Below are 21,076 nucleotides of genomic sequence, written 5' to 3'. Positions count from 1 at the left end.
TAATCAATCATGTGGCTTGCGGTGTAATACTTGTGATACTGTTTGAAGGTGTGATTGTAACCGCAGAAGCTTATTTTCCTGCCCTTTACAATGACAAGCTCTTGCTAATGATGACAAATTGCCAATATTAAACAGCAGTAAAAGCAGGCTGGCTTTTGATGATAGGGTAGGTTTGGATTTGGGGACCGTCGTCGAGTTATTCAGAAGCTTCCTGTGCTCCTGGGCACGTCAGGTGGCACGCCCGGGGCACGTCAGGTGGGCAAGGTGCTGCTCCACAAGGCTACCACTGCTCTTATAATGCTACATACTGCCGTCATTTTTGGGAACGGTTGCAAAATCGAATTCCGTGTGTAGTCATAGTCTTCAAACCCAGAGTGAAATATGTCCCCTCTGGTCCTTCAGTGGGGCAGTTAAATGTCACGTCTGCGTGAAATAGCGATTCCTGCTTCTCTGCTGCCCTGTGGCACTGGTGTTTTATGTACTGGGTTTTGTGGGGGGCGCTTTAATGAGCTCCTGTCGGTGGGTAATCACAGCGAGCTCCTGTCGGTGGGTAATCACCGCGAGCTCCTGTCGGTGGGTAATCACAGCGAGCTCCTGTCGGTGGGTAATCACAGCGAGCTCCTGTCGGTGGGTAATCACCGCGAGCTCCTGTCGGTGGGTAATCACCGCGAGCTCCTGTCGGTGGGTAATCACAGCGAGCTCCTGTCGGTGGGTAATCACCGCGAGCTCCTGTCGGTGGGTAATCACAGCGAGCTCCTGTCGGTGGGTAATCACCGCGAGGCCCTGTCGGTGGGTAATCACCGCGAGCTCCTGTCGGTGGGTAATCACAGCGAGCTCCTGTCGGTGGGTAATCACCGCGAGGCCCTGTCGGTGGGTAATGACCGCGAGCTCCTGTCGGTGGGTAATCACCGCGAGCTCCTGTCGGTGGGTAATGACCGCGAGCTCCTGTCGGTGGGTAATCACCGCGAGCTCCTGTCGGTGGGTAATGACCGCGAGCTCCTGTCGGTGGGTAATCACCGCGAGCTCCTGTCGGTGGGTAATCACCGCGAGCTCCTGTCGGTGGGTAATCACCGCGAGCTCTTGTCGGTGGGTAATGACCACGAGGCCCTGCTCCTGCTCCCACACTGCTGAGCTTTGCTCGTGGCCTTTGGTTGCTGTACTTGGCCGTGGAACCGAGCATGATCCCGGCACCGAGTCACCGGCCATCGGTACCTGTGCCCACTCCGGCCATGGGTACCTGTGCCCACTCCGGCCATGGGTACCTGTGCCCACTCCAGCCATGGGTACCTGTGCCCACTCCGGCCATGGGTACCTGTGCCCATTCCGGCCATGGGTACCTGTGCCCACTCCGTCCATGGGTACCTGTGCCCACTCCGGTCATTACCCCCCATCTGATATGGCAGACAGTGTAACCTTCACCTCCCCAATCCCACATTAGCATCAGCACTAATGCATGTCACATGCCACATACTGGGGTCACATGCCATATGCAGGGGTCACACACAGGGATTGCATGCCACACACAAGGTCACATGTAGAGGTCGTAGAGGTCGTAGAGGTCACACTTCACACGAAGGGGACACACATATGGGGGTCACACGCAGGGGTCACATACAGGGGTGATGTTTGATATTGTCTCACATGTCAAAATACTTGCGTTTTCTTCTATTTATAACTCATTGTTATTTTGATATCACTCATATCTGGTATTTGTAGAAGTATATTTTAGTGTACAATGCATGGAATGTGTGCAATGCAATAATGAACAATGGTTTATGTCCAGTTATGTGTTAAGGTATAAAAAGTTTAATTTTGTACTGAATAGTTGATTTTCATAATTGCTGTGTATTAGTTTCAGCACAGGATTTAATATATGTTTTAATATCACCTAATAAAATAACATTCTAATGTAATATATATTGCTATAACTTGTCATCTAGGACAATAAGATAAGCTGCCTTGTGCTTCTCGACATCCAAGATGCAGCCGTTCTTCTGGGGTGCTTTTGTCCTTCAGGAAAGTGTGAAGTAAATATCACATGCGACTGGGATTGATTGCTTTTTGCTTTTATCAAATCATGAATGATGGCTGGATTGCACACCAGAGGCCGAATGTGGGAAATCGATCGGGCGGACGCAGGAAATGCGGTTTGTTACTCCGCAATAGCTGGCAAACACTTCACCTCACATAACACAAGTTCCAAATAAGAAGTCGCATGCGTTCACTGTAACCTTCTAAACACGGCCTACTCTTCCAGACACGAGCCACTCCTGAAATGATTTATTTTATACTGATGCATTTTAGAAATTAATAACTATTTTATTCCATATAAACATTATAATGAGAAAAATGTTTGATAAATGACAAGGCATTAAAGAAAGGACATTCTGTAAGAAGCTTTAGGAAAAATTGGAAACATCTCTTTTCCAATCAAATATGCAGGTTTCTATGAATACAAAAGGCCAGTCTTGTATCAATTATGAAAGCTAATATTTCTTTTTTCCCCCCATATGTGGCTTTATGGTCATTGTATTTATAAAAACCTTTCATCCCCCACTGAGATTTTACTCGCCTTTCTGCAGAAGAGCGGCTTGCCTGAAGCTGCTCAGACCTGCAGGCCAGCTATTAAGTCTCAGATCGAAATCAAATGTTGCACCCTGCAGCAAAATAGCTACCCATGGCCGCTGTTTGGGAAGTCCAGAGGATTAGCAGTATAAGGGAATAACGTAAAATTCATTGATGGTTTGAAGTCGCCATGACAATGGAGGCTGAACAAAGGCAGATGAAATGTGATAAAGACTCGGGGTAGATTTGTACTTATTTGGGAGGATCAGTAATTAGCTTATCCAGTCCCGTATTCTCAGAGCCATCTGTACAGATGCACTTTTACGATAAGTTTCATTTTGCTTCCTTGTCTGTTATCTCGTCTAGTTTTCCACATCAGACAAGGAGGGCTCTTCTTTTTTAATGCTGTGATGAACAGTTAAAGTCTGATCTTATCTGGTTTACTGAAGATGGTTAGAATTGACTGTACTTGTCCTCAGCGCTGAGCTGCGCCTATTTGGGGAAGAGTGACCCCCCCCACAACCTGCCCGGGCCGGTAATGGGATTAATAAACAGTACATGAGGCCGGATTATAATCCAATTATGGCAGAAATTGTTTTTTCACAGCTATCCTATGGAGTGTGTCACGTGTTCCGTACTGCTGGTCAGCCGCCGGAGCTAACCTGCGTTGCTGCTCTGTTCCCCGTGTCCTTGGCTGCAGGTTCCGGGCTTAACGATGGCCAGTGGCATGAAGTCCGCTTCCTGGCCAAGGAGAACTTCGCGCTGCTGACCATCGACGGGGACGAAGCCTCGGCCGTGAGGACCAACACACCCATCCAGATCAAGACGGGGAGCACATACTACTTTGGAGGTAGCCGGCACATCATCCCGATGTTCAGTCTCTCCTTTCAGGAGAATCCGACCCTACAATGGCCCAGAGAGGACTGAACTTCCTTCTCTTCATTGGCAATTCTGTCTATATCCGAAGGACACTGTACTACACACAGCTACTGTAGCTACAGCTTGAAGCGGCTCTATGTTTCCTTAAAAAAAACTCACAGCCAGAAGCCGACGCTCAGTAAAACATGCGAGCTCGGAACGTCTCTCTTTTTTTTTTCCCCCAAGTTGAATGTCAACACTTGTTGCGGTGTTCCTTGCCGCGGTATTCCTTGCCGCGGTGCCTGCCGACGTGCCCGGCATCTCCGAGTAGCATCCGCTGGCTCTGATATTCACGCTGGAAGGAGAGGCTCGCAGTTCATCCCCCTCCTGTCTCGGGATCCCCATGAAGCACAGGCGACGCGATGGCACAGGGGGGCGTTTATATGTTGGGGAAACTCTCAGTGGGAACTGGGCCAAGCTGCCAGCTACTGCTGACGGAACAAAAGAAGAAAATACACATTTTAGTACTTGTGAAAACAAAGTAGGGTTATTCAGCACTAGTGTACACATAAGGGCAAACATATGCAATTTTAGATAGATGAAATTTCTGTGAAGGGCCCACTGCGTTATTATTAAAATAGTCACAGGGGTCCTTCCCAGCACATGCACAACATGCCATTTTTGTTTTTTGAAGAAGAAGCAGTTTTGTTTTCCTTTGATCACAGTGCCATATGGGGACAGAGAGGAGGGTAGCTAAGTTCTGCCGGTTGCATATGGCGGCCCTGGCCCTTGCTGGCTCCGGTCCGTCTGTGGCGTAGGTAACAGGAAGGGGCTCTGGAGTAAAGCTCACACTAAGTGTCAAACACAATCTGCTCTGTCTTCCCCCGGACTCCAGTGCTCTGCATTACCGACCTGACTTCTGGGTAATTGTGAGAGATGGTGTGGCTGATAGGTTTATAAGACTCACCCATCTTTTAAAGGGCCAAATGAGAAGCGATGTGGCTCCCGTCATTCACGGCCTGCAGTCCAATTTACGGCGTGATGGGAAAGGGGTCCCTCATCTTCCTCTGTCCGTGACTGATCAGCTGTATCAAAGTGCTGTTATCAATCAGCTCCCTAAATGGAAGGCCTCATAGCGCAGCTCGCATGTGGCCTCGAGGTCAGGCCACTTTTTCTGAATGTGTCTAGCAGGTACAAAGCCTAGCCTAGCATAGGGTAGGGTAACATTAGCTTAGCCTAGCGTAGGGTAGAGTAGCATTAACTTAGCCTAGCATAGGGTAGAGTAGCATTAGCTTAGCCTAGCGGAGGGTAGGGTAGCATTAGCTTAGCCTAGCGTAGGGTAGAGTAGCATTAACTTAGCCTAGCATAGGGTAGAGTAGCATTAGCTTAGCCTAGCGTAGGGTAGAGTAGCATTAACTTAGCCTAGCATAGGGTAGAATAGCATTAGCTTAGCCTAACCTAGTGTATCATGGAGTAGCGTAGCCAAGCCTAGCCTAGTGTAGCGACCCAATGAGTCATCAAGGAAGTTGGGGCCCGGGGTCCCGGGAGCCCCAGTACTGCAGAAATGCATCCCTTTTTAAATCAGAAAACTCACTTCATTCTCAGCTACATGTTTTACTGCAGCCAAGTCAGCAAGAGAAGTGATGTAAGAAGTCAAAGCAGCGTAGTTACATCACCGCCGATGCCATTCATGGCATAATTCTTTCAATAACTTATTTCAAGTTGACATTCAGGACAGATTGAAATGTCATGTTATTGCCTAAAATCTGTAATTTATGATTTTATTCTTTAGTTCTGTATAAAGAAATGGAAAATGTACATCTGACATCAAATACCATAAATCCACTCCCCCCAAAACTATATATTCTACAGTTACAACAGTAATATCCTCTCCACTGTTAAAATGAGATTTATGTGGATATTGAAAATGCATAGCCAATTTGAATAAAACATTTTTATAAATCACACGTGATTATTCAATAGTTAAGATTAGTAAAGGTTAGGCGTGTGTCTGTGCTGAAGAAAAGTGATCTTTGTGAACATTAACCATTTTTAACAATGCTGGGTGATCTGCTTGATAAAAAGCTAAATCCTTGATATGGCATTAAGGCCTGTTTCTTCCCTCGCCGAGTCTCTGTCCGGTAGTTTCTGTGACGTGTAAGGTAAGGAGGGGCTCTGAAAAAGAGCCACCTGTTGTTTTACGAGTTCCTGCAATGGATGGACAGATGGCAGTAATATCCTCCGAGTGCCAGATCGGCATGACAGGACAGATAGATCCCTGACGGTCAGCCGTGACCCCATTGAATTATCATTAAAACCCGGCACTTTCCCGTTTACCCAGATAGCCTGTAATTGGCTGCTAAGCGTCTCACACAATGCGCCGCGTTTTTGCCCGGGTTTAAGACAAGAACCGGCGCCGGTAATTTGGGCATCGCTATTAGCAAGCAGAGGTGTAGCGGCGTTGACGTGTGTTTGTGCGAGATAAGAACCACGTGCTTGTGCCGGACGCCGTCACCAGGGGGCGCCGTGCCGCTCCTGCCCAGAGGTCTCCTATTAAGCTTGGCATTTCCTTCCAGAATCGAGGTCAGGCACGTTGTCGTGAGCGATATGTATTTTATCTCTGTTTGCCAGTCATGTGAGGTGAGGCGTCCGCGAGGGTGTGTGTGTTGGTGCGTTTAAGGCTTACGCGCGGGCGATGGCTACAGAATGCAGGATTGGGGGGACGGCGGCACGGAGCAGACAGACTAATGATATCAGAATACGGCCTGCGGCATGCCGACGTGCAGCCAAAGCAGCGATGCATAGCGAAACGCAGGCTGCCATGCGAGGGACTGATGTACAGGGAAGAGTATACGCCTCTGACAGTGATAGGGCTTTCCCTGATATCTGCGGCCATCAATCTAGAGGGCTCCCCCAGACTCAAGGCAGAGCGCTGACCCTCAGTGTGCAGTGTGGCGGGATTTTTGAAGTGTGAGGCTGAATGTCCCGTGTTGAGTGTCGAGCGTGATACCAGCCCCTGGGACCGGGGGGGGGGGGGGGGCCTCTTTTTTCAGTTCACATCATTTCCACATCTTAAATTAGCTGTGAAGAAAAAAAAACAAAGCTGTTTAAAATACTTGATCACCTTACTGATTCTTGTTAAAGGCAATTTAGTTTTACCTAATAAGGTCACAGGGGAAATGCTTTATAATTACAGATCAGGCGAAGCTTTTTGTTATTCCCATACAGTTCGTCTTCCAGCTCTGAGAAGTCTGTTTAGTAGGATCTAGGGAGCTTTCTGCATAACACTGAGTTCTGAGCGTCACAAGTCTCAGAAACGCCCAGGCCCTTTACCACAGTGGTCATTTCCAGTTAGTCTTGAAAGCCCAATTTGGCAACCCCATTTATCCAGGGAGTCCCGTCCATTCTGCAAGCCCTGCCTGGCCACGCTTGACTTGCGCTCTGATGTGAGTGTGGATGGGCATGACCGATGCCTGATGCCCCATTGATGCCCCATGCCTGATGCCCCATTGATGCCCCATGCCTGATGCCCCATGCCCAATGCCTGATGCCCCATGCCTCATGCCCCATACCCCATGCCTGATGCCCCATGCCTGATGCCCCATGCCCCATACCCCATGCCTGATGCCCCATACCCCATGCCTCATGCCCCATGCCTCATGCCCCATACCCCATGCCCCATGCCTCATGCCCCATGTCCCATTGATGCCCCATGCCTGATGCCCCATTGATGCCCGATGCCCAATGCTCCATGCCCCATGCCCAATGCCTCATGCCCCATGCCTCATGCCCCATACCCCATGCCTCATGCCCCATGCCTCATGCCCCATACCCCATGCCTCATGCCCCATGCCTCATGCCCCATACCCCATGCCTCATGCCCCATGCCTCATGCCCCATACCCCATGCCCGATGCCCAATGCTTGATGCCCCATGCCTCATGCCCCATACCCCATGCCTCATGCCCCATACCTCATGCCCCATACCCCATGCCTCATGCCCCATACCTCATGCCCCATACCCCATGCCTCATGCCCCATGCCTCATGCCCCATACCCCATGCCCGATGCCTGATGCCCCATGCCTCATGCCCCATACCCCATGCCTCATGCCCCATGCCTCATGCCCCATACCCCATGCCTCATGCCCCATGCCCCATACCCCATACCCCATACCCCATGCCCAATGCCTGATGCCCCATGCCTCATGCCCCATGCCTCATGCCCCATGCCCCATGCCCCATGCCTCATGCCCCATACCCCATGCCCGATGCCCAATGCCTGATGCCCCATGCCTCATGCCCCATGCCTCATGCCCCATGCCCCATGCCCCATGCCTCATGCCCCATACCCCATGCGTCATGCCCCATGCCCCATGCCCCATGCCTCATGCCCCATGCCTCATGCCCCATACCCCATGCCTCATGCCCCATGCCTCATGTCCCATGCCCCATGCCCCATGCCTGATGCCCCATGCCCGCCGCTGACATTGGGGAGAGCATGGGGAATGTGCAGATGCCCAGAAAACCCTGCTGCGGACCTGAGCCAGAGAGACAGACAGATGCTGTGAGACGACACAGCGAGGAACCGCCAGTTCTCCCAGCACGGGGCTTGCTGAGAAAAGGATGGATTAACGGGAGGCCAAACCCCAAGGGGCGCTGATAAGGGACAAAGCAGAGCCAGACTCTCTCCACCATGAACCGAGATTGATCAGCCTTGTGTGTCTGCCTGTCCCCCCAAGGCCCTGGGAGATCCCCCACCCGCTCATATCGGCACTTCAAGGTGCCTTAGAAGGGCGTTTCCCTCCGTGTACCGGCATCTCCACCATGGGCTCTCACGTTATTCGTACTTTATTATGTTATTTTGGTCGGTAACGTTGACTGTAATGAATTTGTATTAAGTGACCAGATGATCTTCATTAGCAGTATACTACTGGTATAGTTTGTAAGACATATCCCAGCAATAAATTTGAAAAAAAAGACACACAAACACACACACATACACACACACAAATATTTTGCAAGTGCAGTTTTGCTAGGGATTGTTGTATGATCACCCCGCTCAGGTATTTGTGAGCAGAGCAGCATGTTTTTAAAGGAGCACCTGTGAGCAGAATGATTGGATGGCTTTTAAAATGCTCACGTAAACCTGTGGATGATGTGTTGCCTGTGTGCTGGTATCACAACCCTGTCCAATGTGCTCGTCACACTTGAATCACGTAATGCTGCCATTCTCTTGTAATTTGCACTCTGTTCATGTAATTAATATTCATTACTTCACAAGCATCTATGAAAAAACCAGAGTCGAGTGTTTATGTTTTTCGTTCATTGTACTCAGAGGTTTGGTTTGTAGGGCGATCAGTCTAAGACATCGCTTTCTCTCGTTGTTCTGTCACGGTTGCATTTATCTGTCGCTATTGCATTGCTCTGACTAGTTGCTTTGTCGTGATTGCACTGCTGCCTCGTCACTTTGTTGCAGCCTCATTGCTCTGTCCCGTTGCTCTGTCTCCATTGCATTGCTCTGTCTCATTTCTCTGTTGCAATCGCATTGCTTTGTCTCATTGTTCTGTCTCATTTCTCTGTTGCGATCGCATTGCTCTGTCTCATTGTTTTGTCTCATTTATCTGTTGCAGCCACATTGCTCTGTCTCCATTGCATTGCTCTGTCTCATTTCTCAGATGTGATCGCATTGCTCTGTCTCATTTCTCTGTTGCGATCGCATTGCTCTGTCTCATTTCTCTGTTGCGATCGCATTGCTCTGTCTCATTTCTCTGTTGCGATCGCATTGCTCTGTCTCATTGTTCTGTCTCATTTCTCTGTTGCGATCGCATTGCTCTGTCTCATTGTTCTGTCTCATTTCTCTGTTGCGATCGCATTGCTCTGTCTCATTTCTCTGTTGCGATTGCATTGCTCTGTCTCATTGTTCTGTCTCATTTCTCTGTTGCAATCGCATTGCTCTGTCTCATTGTTCTGTCTCATTTCTCTATTGCAATTGCATTGTTCTGTATCATTTCTCTGTTGCGATTGCATTGTTCTGTCTCATTTCTCTGTTGCTCTCGCATTGCCCTGTCTCATTGCTCTGTCTCATTGCTCTGTCTCATTACCCTGTCACAGTCACTGATATCGTTCAGCGCTGTCCTCTCCTGACTTTGATCTGCTATTACACTAAGGAAGCCGCAGCAGCAAGGTAGAAGCCATACGGTCATGCAAGGGTTTAAGGAAATCGCAAACGAGCGGCTGAACGAGACCTCAGGACCAGAGCGGAGGCAGGAAGCAGGGGTTCAGAGTCAGGGCACCACATGGTGCCAAGACGAGCACAGTGTGATGGGGAGGCGGCATATAGGAGACGAGGGTGGGCAGCAGACAGATGGAGAGACCTGACGAGGCTGCGATGGCAGGCCAGCACCAGCTGTAAAGCTCTGTGTGTGCGTAGGTAATGCAGACTCGCCTCACCTCTGCCCCCTGCAGGATACTTCTTGCGCAGCAGCTCATCACCCATGCAGCGCTCCTTCCAGGGCTGCATGCAGCTGATCCACGTGGACGACCAGCTGGCCGACCTGCACGGAGTGGAGCAAGGCAGGCTGGGGGCTTTTGAGAATGTCAGCCTGGACATGTGCGCCATCATAGACCGGTAAGCCCACGTGCCAAAAGCACGCATGCGGCAGCGGCCAAAAAAAAAGGGTCATATTTGCATGCGGCTGCTTAGCACGTGCGACACATGCATTGTTTGCAGTGAATCCATTTAGACAGCTTGATCTCTTACACAAAGAGGTGTCACAGTTAGGATAATGGTACCGCGGGCAGCGTTGTACTGCAACGTAAATCAATACCCTGTTGGATTTTAGTGGCGTTCCACAAGCCGCAGGCTACCTGCCATATAAACACACCTTGGGCAGGCTGGGATCGGCCGTGCGGACAGTAGTGACCCCCCCCCAGGGCGTTTGATCAGTGGAGACCAGCCTGGCACGGTTCACCGTACGCCACATTCCACTGAGCTCGCTGGGAACCAGCTGCAGATTCCAAGAGGGCAGGGTTTGGGGGCTCCTGAGGGGCGGGGCACTGAATGATGTCAGGGACAGAGTGTTTATGGTTAAAGGAGCCCCCCCAATCCGCATTACCCAGCGGTCTGGTCCTGCTGTCGCCAGCCTTCTTGCATCTATTTTGAACCGGCAGCCTTCCGATCACAGACACAGAGGCGAACCCCGCTGAGCCTCATGCTGCCCCCATGTGTGAGCGAGGCTGAATGCAGAGCACAGGCCCCCAGCTGGTGCTGGGTTTGAACCACTGTAGGCTTTTGCTGTTCCTTTGCTCCAGCTTTTCAGTAGCCAAACAGACCGTGCCATCTCTAATGTGACGTCGAGCGCATGCCTGCACGTGAGTTCTTATCCCACCCGGGGGCCCTGGCCCCCTTCGGCCCCCGCTCTCTGGCTTCCTGCCTCGGAAAGACCCCCGTGGCAAATGGCCGCTGCATGGGATCCATTAGTGCATTTTATTGCCATATTCAAATTCAGGTAAACGGCCTGAGGCGCTTAGCTGAGCAGCACGACGTAATCAGCGGGTCAGATGCCATTCAGTGGCAATATATTGGAGGAAAACTGGGCAACTACCAGCGGAACGGAGATGGATTGAGAGCACAAAAACCACTCTAAAGGAGTTTCCGTTTCGGGGTGAACTGGCCCCCACTCTAAAGCAGTGTCCGTTTCGGGGTGAACTGGCCCCCACTCTAAAGGAGTTTCCGGTTCGGGGTGAACTGGCCCCCACTCTAAAGCAGTGTCCGGTTCGGGGTGAACTTGCCCCCACTCTAAAGCAGTGTCCGTTTCGGGGGGTGAGCTGGCCCTTTAATAATGTGAAGACTGCACAGTAGATGTGGCAGGACATGAAGTTTGATGTGTAGGAGAGTTTTACACAATGCTGTTTTATTCCCTTATTTTGGGCGGGTAATGTGACCCCCCCATGGGAGTGGGGCCTCCCGTTACGGCCTTAAGGACTTTTCATTGATGCCGGGAGTTCAGTTACAGGACGGGCATCGGTTGCGGCTCCTGTCATTTGGCTGTTTTGACACAGTCTGCCACCTTCAGCATGCTGCACATCCCCTCTGTACGCAGTGTTACGGATTAGGCCTCAGTACCAGCATTAACTATATTACCCTGTTTATTTATGGATAAATAAATATACATTATCCTATTAAGGTGTCGCTGGCCATCCTGTCCTTAGTGTGTTTCCCCCCTCCCCCGTCTGCCGCATGGCTCTATGGGCTGAGTGTGCCCCCATAAACCTTGTAGTCGTGAGTTTGAGGCCAGCTGCCTCTGTTTTTGTATTTATTGGATTTTGTTCCCCAGTGTTTCCTTTGTATTACTTTTCTTGTTCCTAGTCTGTACTTTGTGTTCTGTTTTGGTTTTTGCTTTGTGCCCTTGGTTATGTATTACTTGTCTTTGTTATATTCTTCTGTTTCTTACTTTCCCTGTTGGTCTCTTGGTTCCTTGATTAAGTTTTTTTGACCCCCCTGTTTCCCGGTGTATCATGATTACTCTACCTGAGTGTCCTGCACCCTCTCTGATTGTTTTTTTCATGTCTCCTGCTTCGTTAACCCGTTTGGTTTGTGTATTTATATTTCTGCCTTAGTTCAGTTCCTCACTTGTTCATTGCGTCAGAATGTTAGCTGTTACTCTGTTCTGTAGTATAAGTTTGTGCTTTGTTCCCTTGCTTGTTCCTGCTCCCTGTGTTGGTGTATAAGTTTGTGCTTTGTTCCCTTGCTTGTTCCTGCTCCCTCTGTTGGTGTATAAGTTTGTGCTTTGTTCCCTTGCTTGTTCCTGCTCCCTCTGTTGGTGTATAAGTTTGTGCTTTGTTCCCTTGCTTGTTCCTGCTCCCTCTGTTGGTGTATAAGTTTGTGCTTTGTTCCCTTGCTTGTTCCTGCTCCCTGTGTTGGTATATAAATTTGCTCTTTGTTCCCTTTCTTGTTCCTGCTCCTTGTGTTGGTGTATAAGTTTGTGCTTTGTTCCTTTGCTTGTTCCTGCTCCCTGTGTTGCCTTGTTCCTGGACCTTGTTTCCTTGACATTTCTTGTAGTTAGCCTTTGTTGTCCCCATATTGCTTTTTGACCCCCATGGTTCATTTCCTTTGTGGTTTAACCAGTGTTTTAGTTTCTGTAATAAACTCTCAGGGGAGGGGTCACCATTTAGCCCCCCAGAAAGCTGGACTCTGCCTTTTCTCATCCTGTCCTAGCATGTTGTTACTGGGACAGAAAGTGGTTTGGAGAAGTTTCCAGTGGGTGGTGACTCAGCGGTTCGGCTTTGTTTGGGGTCATTACCGCGGTAAATGTCCTGTTTCACCGGCTGCCTGCAATTAGGCAGTCTTCCCGATTAGCCGGCCGACGTTGGCTAATGGCTAATGACCTCACGCAGACAGCAGCATGGCAGGATGAAGACGTGATGGTGGGGGTTTCTCTGCTTCTTCCCCCCCCAGCCCCGTGCAGCTGCTTGCGTGGGGGGGTATGCAGCCGTGATGGTGGGGGGTTTCGCTGCTTATCCATAGGGCAGCTGCCAATAAGAGGAACACGGTGTTGGAGAGCGGTGGGAACATGTCACGCCGGGGCACTGCCTTGCTGGCGGTAGGCCTCAGCGGGCTACCCCCTCCTCAGCAGGCTGCCCCCCTCCTCAGCAGACTCGCCCCCCCCCCTAACAGGCCCCCCAGCAAACTGACCCCCTTCCATTCTGAGCAGGCTGGCCCCCATCTTCTTCATGAGATTTATCCACCTTGCACAGTATAAGCCAATGATAGCTGGCTGCCACGTTACGCCATGTAGAGTATAACCCCACCTACCCCCCCAACGCCGCGCACACCGGCTGTGTCGATGTGGATGCGCTTTTGTCCATGAATGCAGAGTGTTGCTCCCCAAGGCTGCAAGAGACAGCGGGAGGGGGCGTGCACTCATTCCCAGCATGCACCCATTCCCAGCATGCACCCATGCCCAACATGCACCCATTCCCTGCATGCACCCATTCCCAGCATGCACTCACTCCCAGCATGCACCCATTCCCAGCATGCACCCATTCCTAGCATGCACTCACTCCCAGAATGCACCCATTCCCAGCATGCACCCATTCCCAGCATGCACTCACTCCCAGCATGCACCCATTCCCAGCATGCACTCACTCCCAGCATGCACCCATTCTCAGCATGCACCCATTCCCAGCATGCACTCACTCCCAGCATGCACCCATTCTTAGCATGCACCCATTCCCAGCATGCACTCACTCCCAGCATGCACCCATTCCCAGCATGCACTCACTCCCAGCATACACTCACTCCCAGCATGCACTCACTCCCAGCGTGCCTCAGCTGCGATTAACCATGGCACTCATAATCAATTACCCAAAATGCCAGCGAGGCCCCACTCCGACATCACACTCTTACCACCAAACACACTATTCATCTTTACATTACAGAAAGCATTGATTTGTTTTCTTTTTTATTCATGAATGTAATATGATGGAGCCAAGACCCATGGCGCTAATCTGATCTTTTGATGACTTGTGGAGGTTCTTACAGCGCAATTCATGGAAAAAAAAAAACAATAAACAGAAGCCCCTTCTGTGGTAAAGGGGCATCGGTGAGGCGGTAAGTCTGTGTCGCCGGCGTGGTGGCGTGACGCCAAGCAGAGGGAAGAGAGGGAAGGCCAGACGGAGCGGGGCACCCAAGCTGGGCCGGCACCGGAACCAAGATGGGCCGGCACCGGAACGGGAGTCCCTCCGAGCTGCGGCAAATGGCAGGGGGACAGAGGCAGGGGACGCATGTTTTCCAGCCTCAGATCACCTGAGAAGGCCTTCATGTGCTCGGCGTCTGTCCCCGAATCCGTTAGTGAAGCTGCCATCCTCTTAACTGCACTGTGCTGTGGTTGTCTTGGTTAGATAATGCATGACCTACCTGTACCTGGATTTTCAGTTTTTTTGCTGGAGCTTAAGTATAACTGAGGTGGTGGGTATAAAAGAATTAAAAAAAAAAAAAGTCATTTCTGTCAGCTCTTTTACAAAGGGGCTGATTCATGGCAATATATCTGCTTTTTCCAATGACTTTCTGTCTGAGGTCATGGGAAAGGAGCCTGATGATTAGTGTAAGGCTAAGAATGAGAGAGCAGTTAGCCTGGGCTGCTCTGAACCCACGCTGAGCTGTCGCTTTTGTAGATGCGTGGGCACGCTGACGTGAAATGACAGGCAGGCACGCCGACTCCGGGGAGACAGGTTGGCAGATCTGGCGGCTCGTGAGGGACCGTGGCGCTCCCTGTATCGCCCACTCCGCGCTTGTTTAGAGATAAGACGTCCATGTTCTAAGATCTAAATGATCTGACATCGCTCTCGCTCTAGCCTGTCATTTTCTGGAAATTATGCTGCATTGTATGTTCAGAAGTGAATTTTATTGACGCTGGCCGGCATGTGATTGTTGATGTTTGATTAAATTTGAAGCTGGAGTGTTGAATTCCACCGTCATTTTTCACCACCGCTCTTCTGACAATGTGAAACTGTCTTTCCCCCTTACTGGAGAAGTTTAAATCTATAACTTCTCTCTAAGCTCGCCTTGGGGTTTACGCTGGACTTCAAAGGCACTTTTGTCTGCGGCAGTAAGTCTTCTGATCCCGCTACCAAAGCGCTGAGGCCTTGCTCAGGCTGGGAGAGGGTGACACCCCCGACACTGTCACGGGGCCCCAGGAGCATGCAGAGGTACAAAGGCAGGCACCGGGGTGGCACTCAGCAATGCAGGCAAGCTTTAAACTACTGCCGACAGGGGCACATGACTGCCATTAGCCAATCAGCAGTGTGCATTCCTTGTACCTGCGTAATGATAGGTTACAAACAAGCTTCTATTTTGTAGTTGGCATAGAATACAGGCTGTCTCACTGATCCTAAGCTCTGGGGTCAAATCCATTCCTGGATGCCTAAGATTACATGTATAAGCCCCCAGAGTTATGAATCTGAATGGATATATGGGATTATATTAATATAAATTCTGTGTCGTCATACATTTGACCCTGAACCATTCCTTTAAGATATGGATCATACTGTATATCTTCTTGTTCATCTCTGTGCCTCAGTCTCCCAGTGGAATTCTGTGCCTGAGTTTCCTCTTGCGTTTTCCGGTTGAGTGATCCTATGGGAACCCTAGAGATGAGACCTAAAACCTAAAACTGGAATGAACATCTTTTTTTTTTTTTTTTTTTTTTTTTTTTTCCCAGTAAGACTTGCCTCTGGAAAACTTGGTCAGAGCTGAGATCAAAGGAAGTACAGTGCAGGCTCCTCCTGTGTAACTGTGAGGAGAGAAACGGGTGTTCCCCGTAGCCACGTGACTGAAATGGGTGTTCCCCATAGCCACATGACTGAAACGGGTGTTCCCCATAGCCACGTGACTGAAACGGGTGTTCCCCATAGCTATGTGACTGAAACGGGTGTTCCCCATAGCCACGTGACTGAAATGGGTGTTCCCCATAGCCACGTGACTGAAATGGGTGTTCCCCATAGCCACGTGACTGAAATGGGTGTTCCCCATAGCCACGTGACTGAAACGGGTGTTCCCCATAGCCACGTGACTGAAATGGGTGTTCCCCATAGCCACGTGACAGAAGCACATGACTGAAGTGGGTGTTCCCCATAGCCACGTGACTGAAATGGGTGAATAGGAACTGCTGTATTATTCGATGTTTAGAAAATCCTTCACAAAAACCAAACTCATTATAGTGAAGCTGAATCGTACTTGCAGGTGAAATGCGGGACCTAGTGAACACCTTCGCTCCTCATTTTAAGGGCTGTCCTCCACCTGGCTTTGAGGGGAGTGCATGTGCTAAGCAGTGGAGTTCGCGTTTGAGATCCGGTGCGGTTCAGCGGATCGGCAGCCACGCTCCGCTCAGGCAAATCGACTCTGAAAACATTTACCCGGCGGGCTCTACACTGCTGGCCTGCACTGCAGGCTCTTGATGGATGTCCTGCGCTCTACTCCTGACTACCGAATGCGCAGTGAGCTGCGTCCGGGTCCTGGGCATGTGTGCTTCCCTCCGGGCCACTCCGCCGTGCCGCCCTGCGGGTTAATGAACCCCGGCCAGACGCCCGCCCTCCCCCAGGGCAGCTGGTCTCTGTGCCGCTCCCTCTCTGTGCCGCTCCCTCTCTGTGCCGCTCCCTCTCTGTGCCGCTCCCTCTCAGTCACAAAGCGTGTTCTCTCTGAAGAACTCCAAAGTTGGATGTGGTTCTTCCAAAATCCTGAACCTTTTGAGGGCTTTAGGCGAAATTCAAAGAGCAGGGGTCACTTATGTAGGATTTCATAGTGCATCCAAGCATTACTGCATGCTGTGGGGCTCTGACAGCGCATTTTATACTGCAGCGCTGTCCTGCTTCTGTCCTACACCATATGGGTATCATATATTATTAGATGATAAAGTAGCTCGTAGGGTAATTGTGTGTTTTTCTCTGCCTTTATTATGGCATTTCAGTTGAAATATGCTATATGACACAAAGAGAATTTAAGGTTCCTGCCGGGTGGGTGCATGCATGGCCCAGAGTAAAATATGCAGCCTGCACCCTATGCGGACCAACCATGCAGTGTCTTGCACGCTGCCTTTCAACCTTCTGCCAGCTCTGCATCTCTGTAAACCTTGCAGAAATCACACGGTGCAAATGTTATAGGTGTCTCGTTCTGCACTGCAGACCACAAGCCGTAAGCCTCTAATCGACTGCCTGTGTTTACGGCCACTGGATAGGCGCCCCCCCCCCGCGCCCCCCGGCTAGGGCCATCGGTCTCAAAGTATTTCAGCCGTTTCAACATGGTTACAAACCAGCATATCTGATTAGTGAAATAACCTGAGACCAAATGATAAATGGATGAATTAATGCAGTGATACCACACTATAGGGCAGCATTCTCACGGTACCCGCAATCCTCTATTGAATTGCAGATGTTACAATCAGCCAGGCTTCATAGGAATACCAAATCTCAGGGATACATACCAGCACAGTACACACTGTATAAAGTGTGTCCTGCTGCCCCCAGTGCTGGGGGGTAGACCCTGACCCCACACTGTGTCTGCAGTTTGTGCCGGTGGGTCTGTTCTGGTGTCGCCCCCTTGGTCAAAGACATGCAGTCAGGTGAATCTGTGTCTCCAAAATGTCCATAGTATGCAACTGGGTGTCCCCTGTCCTGTGATGGACTGGCATCCCATCCAGGGTGTCCCCTGCCCTGTGCCCTGTGATGGACTGGCATCCCGTCCAGGGTGTCCTGTGCCCTGTGATGGACTGGCATCCCGTCCAGGGTGTCCCCTGCCCTGTGCCCTGTGATGGACTGGCATCCCATCCAGGGTGTCCCCTGCCCTGTGCCCTGTGATGGACTGGCATCCCGTCCAGGGTGTCCCCTGCCCTGTGCCCTGTGATGGACTGGCATCCCGTCCAGGGTGTCCCCTGCCCTGTGCCCTGTGATGGACTGGCATCATGTCCAGGGTGTCCCCTGCCCTGTGCCCTGTGATGGACTGGCATCCCGTCCAGGGTGTCCCCTGCCCTGTGTCCTGTGATGGACTGGCATCCCATCCAGGGTGTCCCCTGCCCTGTGCCCTGTGATGGACTGGCATCCCGTCCAGGGTGTCCTGTGCCCTGTGATGGACTGGCATCCCGTCCAGGGTGTCCCCTGCCCTGTGCCCTGTGATTCTGCTGCCTGGGATAGACCTTTACCTCTGTCTATGTTCTCAATTTATGGTTTAAAGGCAGCTTGATTATTCTGCATCACGGTGTATATTATCTGGTATATGTAAGTGATATAATTAAACAGGCTGAAACTTTCACCATGCAGGGTTTGTCTGTAGCTCCTCCCTTCTGCTTTCTTCCTGGCCACAGGTGCGTGCCCAACCACTGCGAGCACGGCGGCAGGTGCAGTCAGAGCTGGGACAGCTTCAGCTGCAGCTGCGAGGGCACCGGATACGCCGGCGCCACCTGCCACACCTGTGAGGAGCTGCGCCGGCCGCATGGCACCGGCCGCATGGTGCCCGCACCTCTGGAGGGTCTAGAGGCGTATAACAGGGGTTCTCAAAGTCCAGATGCAGACCAGACCGCAAGTTAATCCGTACTTAGGCGATAATGCGATAATGGTCAGCATGAAAGGCTTTCCATGGCTTGAAGTACAAAAATACAATGCAGAACAACCAAATTTCACACACACATAACTCTTCATAATCCCCCCCATGACAGAAAGTCAAAATGATTAGCGAGCATTAAAAAGTTCCCCTTATTGTTGTATATTGACGTTTATATCGCAAGTTTCCGGCCCCCTGACTCTGATGCGGACCTTCGATGAAAACGCGGGCATATCAGCACTCTTCAGGCCTGCTTGGCATCCCCCCCCCCTTTATGGAGATGCGTCAGATTGCCTGGGGCGTCCCTATGACCTCACCAGCCCCGCTGACAGGGGCCCGGGATCTGTGTTGGGGAGGCTCCTGGTCGCCATGGTAACCCATGCAGGGCCCGTCTCCCTCCCCAGCCCCTGTTGTCTACGCTCACATCACATTCACCTCGCCTCTCCCGCTGTCTGGAGTCATGCCGCTTTCACACTGCAAGGACGCAGCCTTTAAGAGGCTTTGTGGTGTAGCCATAATCTCTCACCAGATCAGAGCGCTGTGGTGGGCCTCATTCGGCACCCGCTGATGCCCCCGTTTAGCAGCCCCACTCTGCCCCACTTTGCCCCGCTCTGCCGCGCCCTACCCCGCGCTCTGCCGCGCCCTACCCCGAGCTCTGCCGCACTCTGTCCCGCTCTGCCGCACTCTGTCCCGCTCTGCCGCACTCTGCCCCGCTCTGCCCCGCACTCTGCCGCGCTCACGCACTCCCTGCACGCAGAGTGTCTCCGAAATGCCCCGCGCTCTGCCCCGCGCTCTGCCGCACCCTGCCCCGCGCTCTGCCGCGCCCTACCCCGTGCTCTGCCGCACTCTGTCCCGCTCTGCCCCGCGCTCTGCCCCGTGCTCTGCCGCACTCTGTCCCGCTCTGCCCCGCGCTCTGCCCCGCGCTCTGCCCCGCTCTGCCCCGCGCTCTGCCCCGCGCTCTGCCGCACTCTGTCCCGCTCTGCCGCACTTTGTCCCGCTCTGCCCCGCTCTGCCCCGCGCTCTGCCGCACTCTGTCCCGCTCTGCCGCACTCTGTCCCGCTCTGCCGCACTCTGCCCCGCGCTCTGCCCCGCTCTGCCGCGCTCACGCACTCCCTGCACGCAGAGTGCCTCCGAAATGCTCGTCCTAAACAGCATCCTGCTCTTTGTTTGATTGTGTTAATGTGACTCATTTATCGCTTTCATTTGACAACAGGTCATTCCTGCGGTCTAACTAGAAATTACATTTTTGCAGATACAGATAATTAATGTTTATATAATAATAGAGCTTGTCTGTAAGGCTGGAGGACCACATTTTATAAATCGGGGATTTCTGAGTGGAATTGTCTAAGCCGCAGGTTTGGTGTGGGACCAGTGCACCCGCTGGCGAATGTGAACTCGTATTACTGCGGCTGAGATCTCTCTGGCCAGCCCTCGGTCCGTGCCGTTATCAGCTTCCTGCGGGTCTCAGGCTGGGCATTCCCTCTGTGTCCCTGTGTCCTTGCTCACTGGCAGGGCTCGGCTCAGTTCGAACTGGCGGGCTTCCGCAGTGTTAATCATGAACTGCCAGCCGCTCTTATATAAGACAGGAATCCGGTTCCCATCAGATACACACTTCATTTCCATCTCCTTTTCATTTTCTGGGAATGTGAGCTTAGGGACTTCCCTCACATCTTAAATTAGTATTGTTATTTATATTTATTGTTTTTCATTGGTTGGCAGTCACTCATATCCAGCACACAATGCTAACTATATATTTCATCTCTTGTAATTTGTTCCGGGTGAGGCTGTATGTATAGGACTTATATCCAGAGCAGCAATGGAGCGATTATGCATTTCTATAAGCAGGGTGGATTATGGGAGTTCAAATGATGCAGCTTGCTTTACACCGTGTGTTTGTTGTTGCTTCCTTCTAGCCATATACGAACAGTCCTGTGAAGCATATAAGCACCTGGGTAGAACCTCTGATGCCTACTGGATTGACCCAGATGGGAGTGGCCCGCTTGGACCTTTTAAGGTGCAGTGCAACATGACAGGTAAGAAGGGGAGCACCTTTTATTTGGGGGGGGCTCAGTACAGGCAATTTACAAACCCTAGGTTGGATATAGTGATATACAGTAGTAGAGCTGGGTTGGCTACTGCTTGAAGGCAATGGAAATGTTTATCCCTGATTCAAGGATAGAAAACCAAAACGGGGATAGAAAACGGGGGAGGGCACTTTAGATAAGAACAAAGAATGTCTTCACATAGCAGGGCTTCAAGTTTGGAAAAAGATTCCAGGCGATAGAGTGGAGCTCTGATACTCGGGCTCTGGTAAGGTGCTTATTTAAGCAGGCAAGAGGCAAGATGGGCTGAAGGTGATGCTTCTGATGTTTGTGTGTGTTACAATGAAGCCCACACTTTTGGAGGAGTGGAAACACGTATAAATGCAGCTCGTATTTGATTGTTACATACTAAATCTGTCCTTTTCTTTTATAATATGGACTGATCAAAAATGATTATAGTAAGTTCCTTTCAGGGAATCGTGATCAGGGTTAGGCTTGTGTGAAAATGGAGAATAGTGT

The 21,076-nt window shown here is 51.1% G+C and overlaps 1 protein-coding gene across 1 annotated transcript in view; it reads left to right on the top strand.

Annotated features, from left to right (window-relative positions):
* Positions 1–21,076, top strand: part of LOC111835763 (contactin-associated protein-like 2) — a 227,883-nt gene that overhangs the window by 131,052 nt on the left and 75,755 nt on the right. The window contains exons 9-12 of the mRNA XM_072711069.1: positions 3,266–3,415; positions 9,890–10,052; positions 18,280–18,386; positions 20,429–20,548. Of these exons, the coding sequence (XP_072567170.1) occupies positions 3,266–3,415; positions 9,890–10,052; positions 18,280–18,386; positions 20,429–20,548 (540 nt within the window). The remainder of the gene's footprint in view (positions 1–3,265; positions 3,416–9,889; positions 10,053–18,279; positions 18,387–20,428; positions 20,549–21,076) is intronic.

This window comes from Paramormyrops kingsleyae, chromosome 4, assembly GCF_048594095.1.
Source record: "Paramormyrops kingsleyae isolate MSU_618 chromosome 4, PKINGS_0.4, whole genome shotgun sequence".
In the NCBI taxonomy this organism is placed as follows: domain Eukaryota; kingdom Metazoa; phylum Chordata; class Actinopteri; order Osteoglossiformes; family Mormyridae; genus Paramormyrops; species Paramormyrops kingsleyae.
This window is presented reverse-complemented; position numbering and strand designations above follow the sequence as displayed.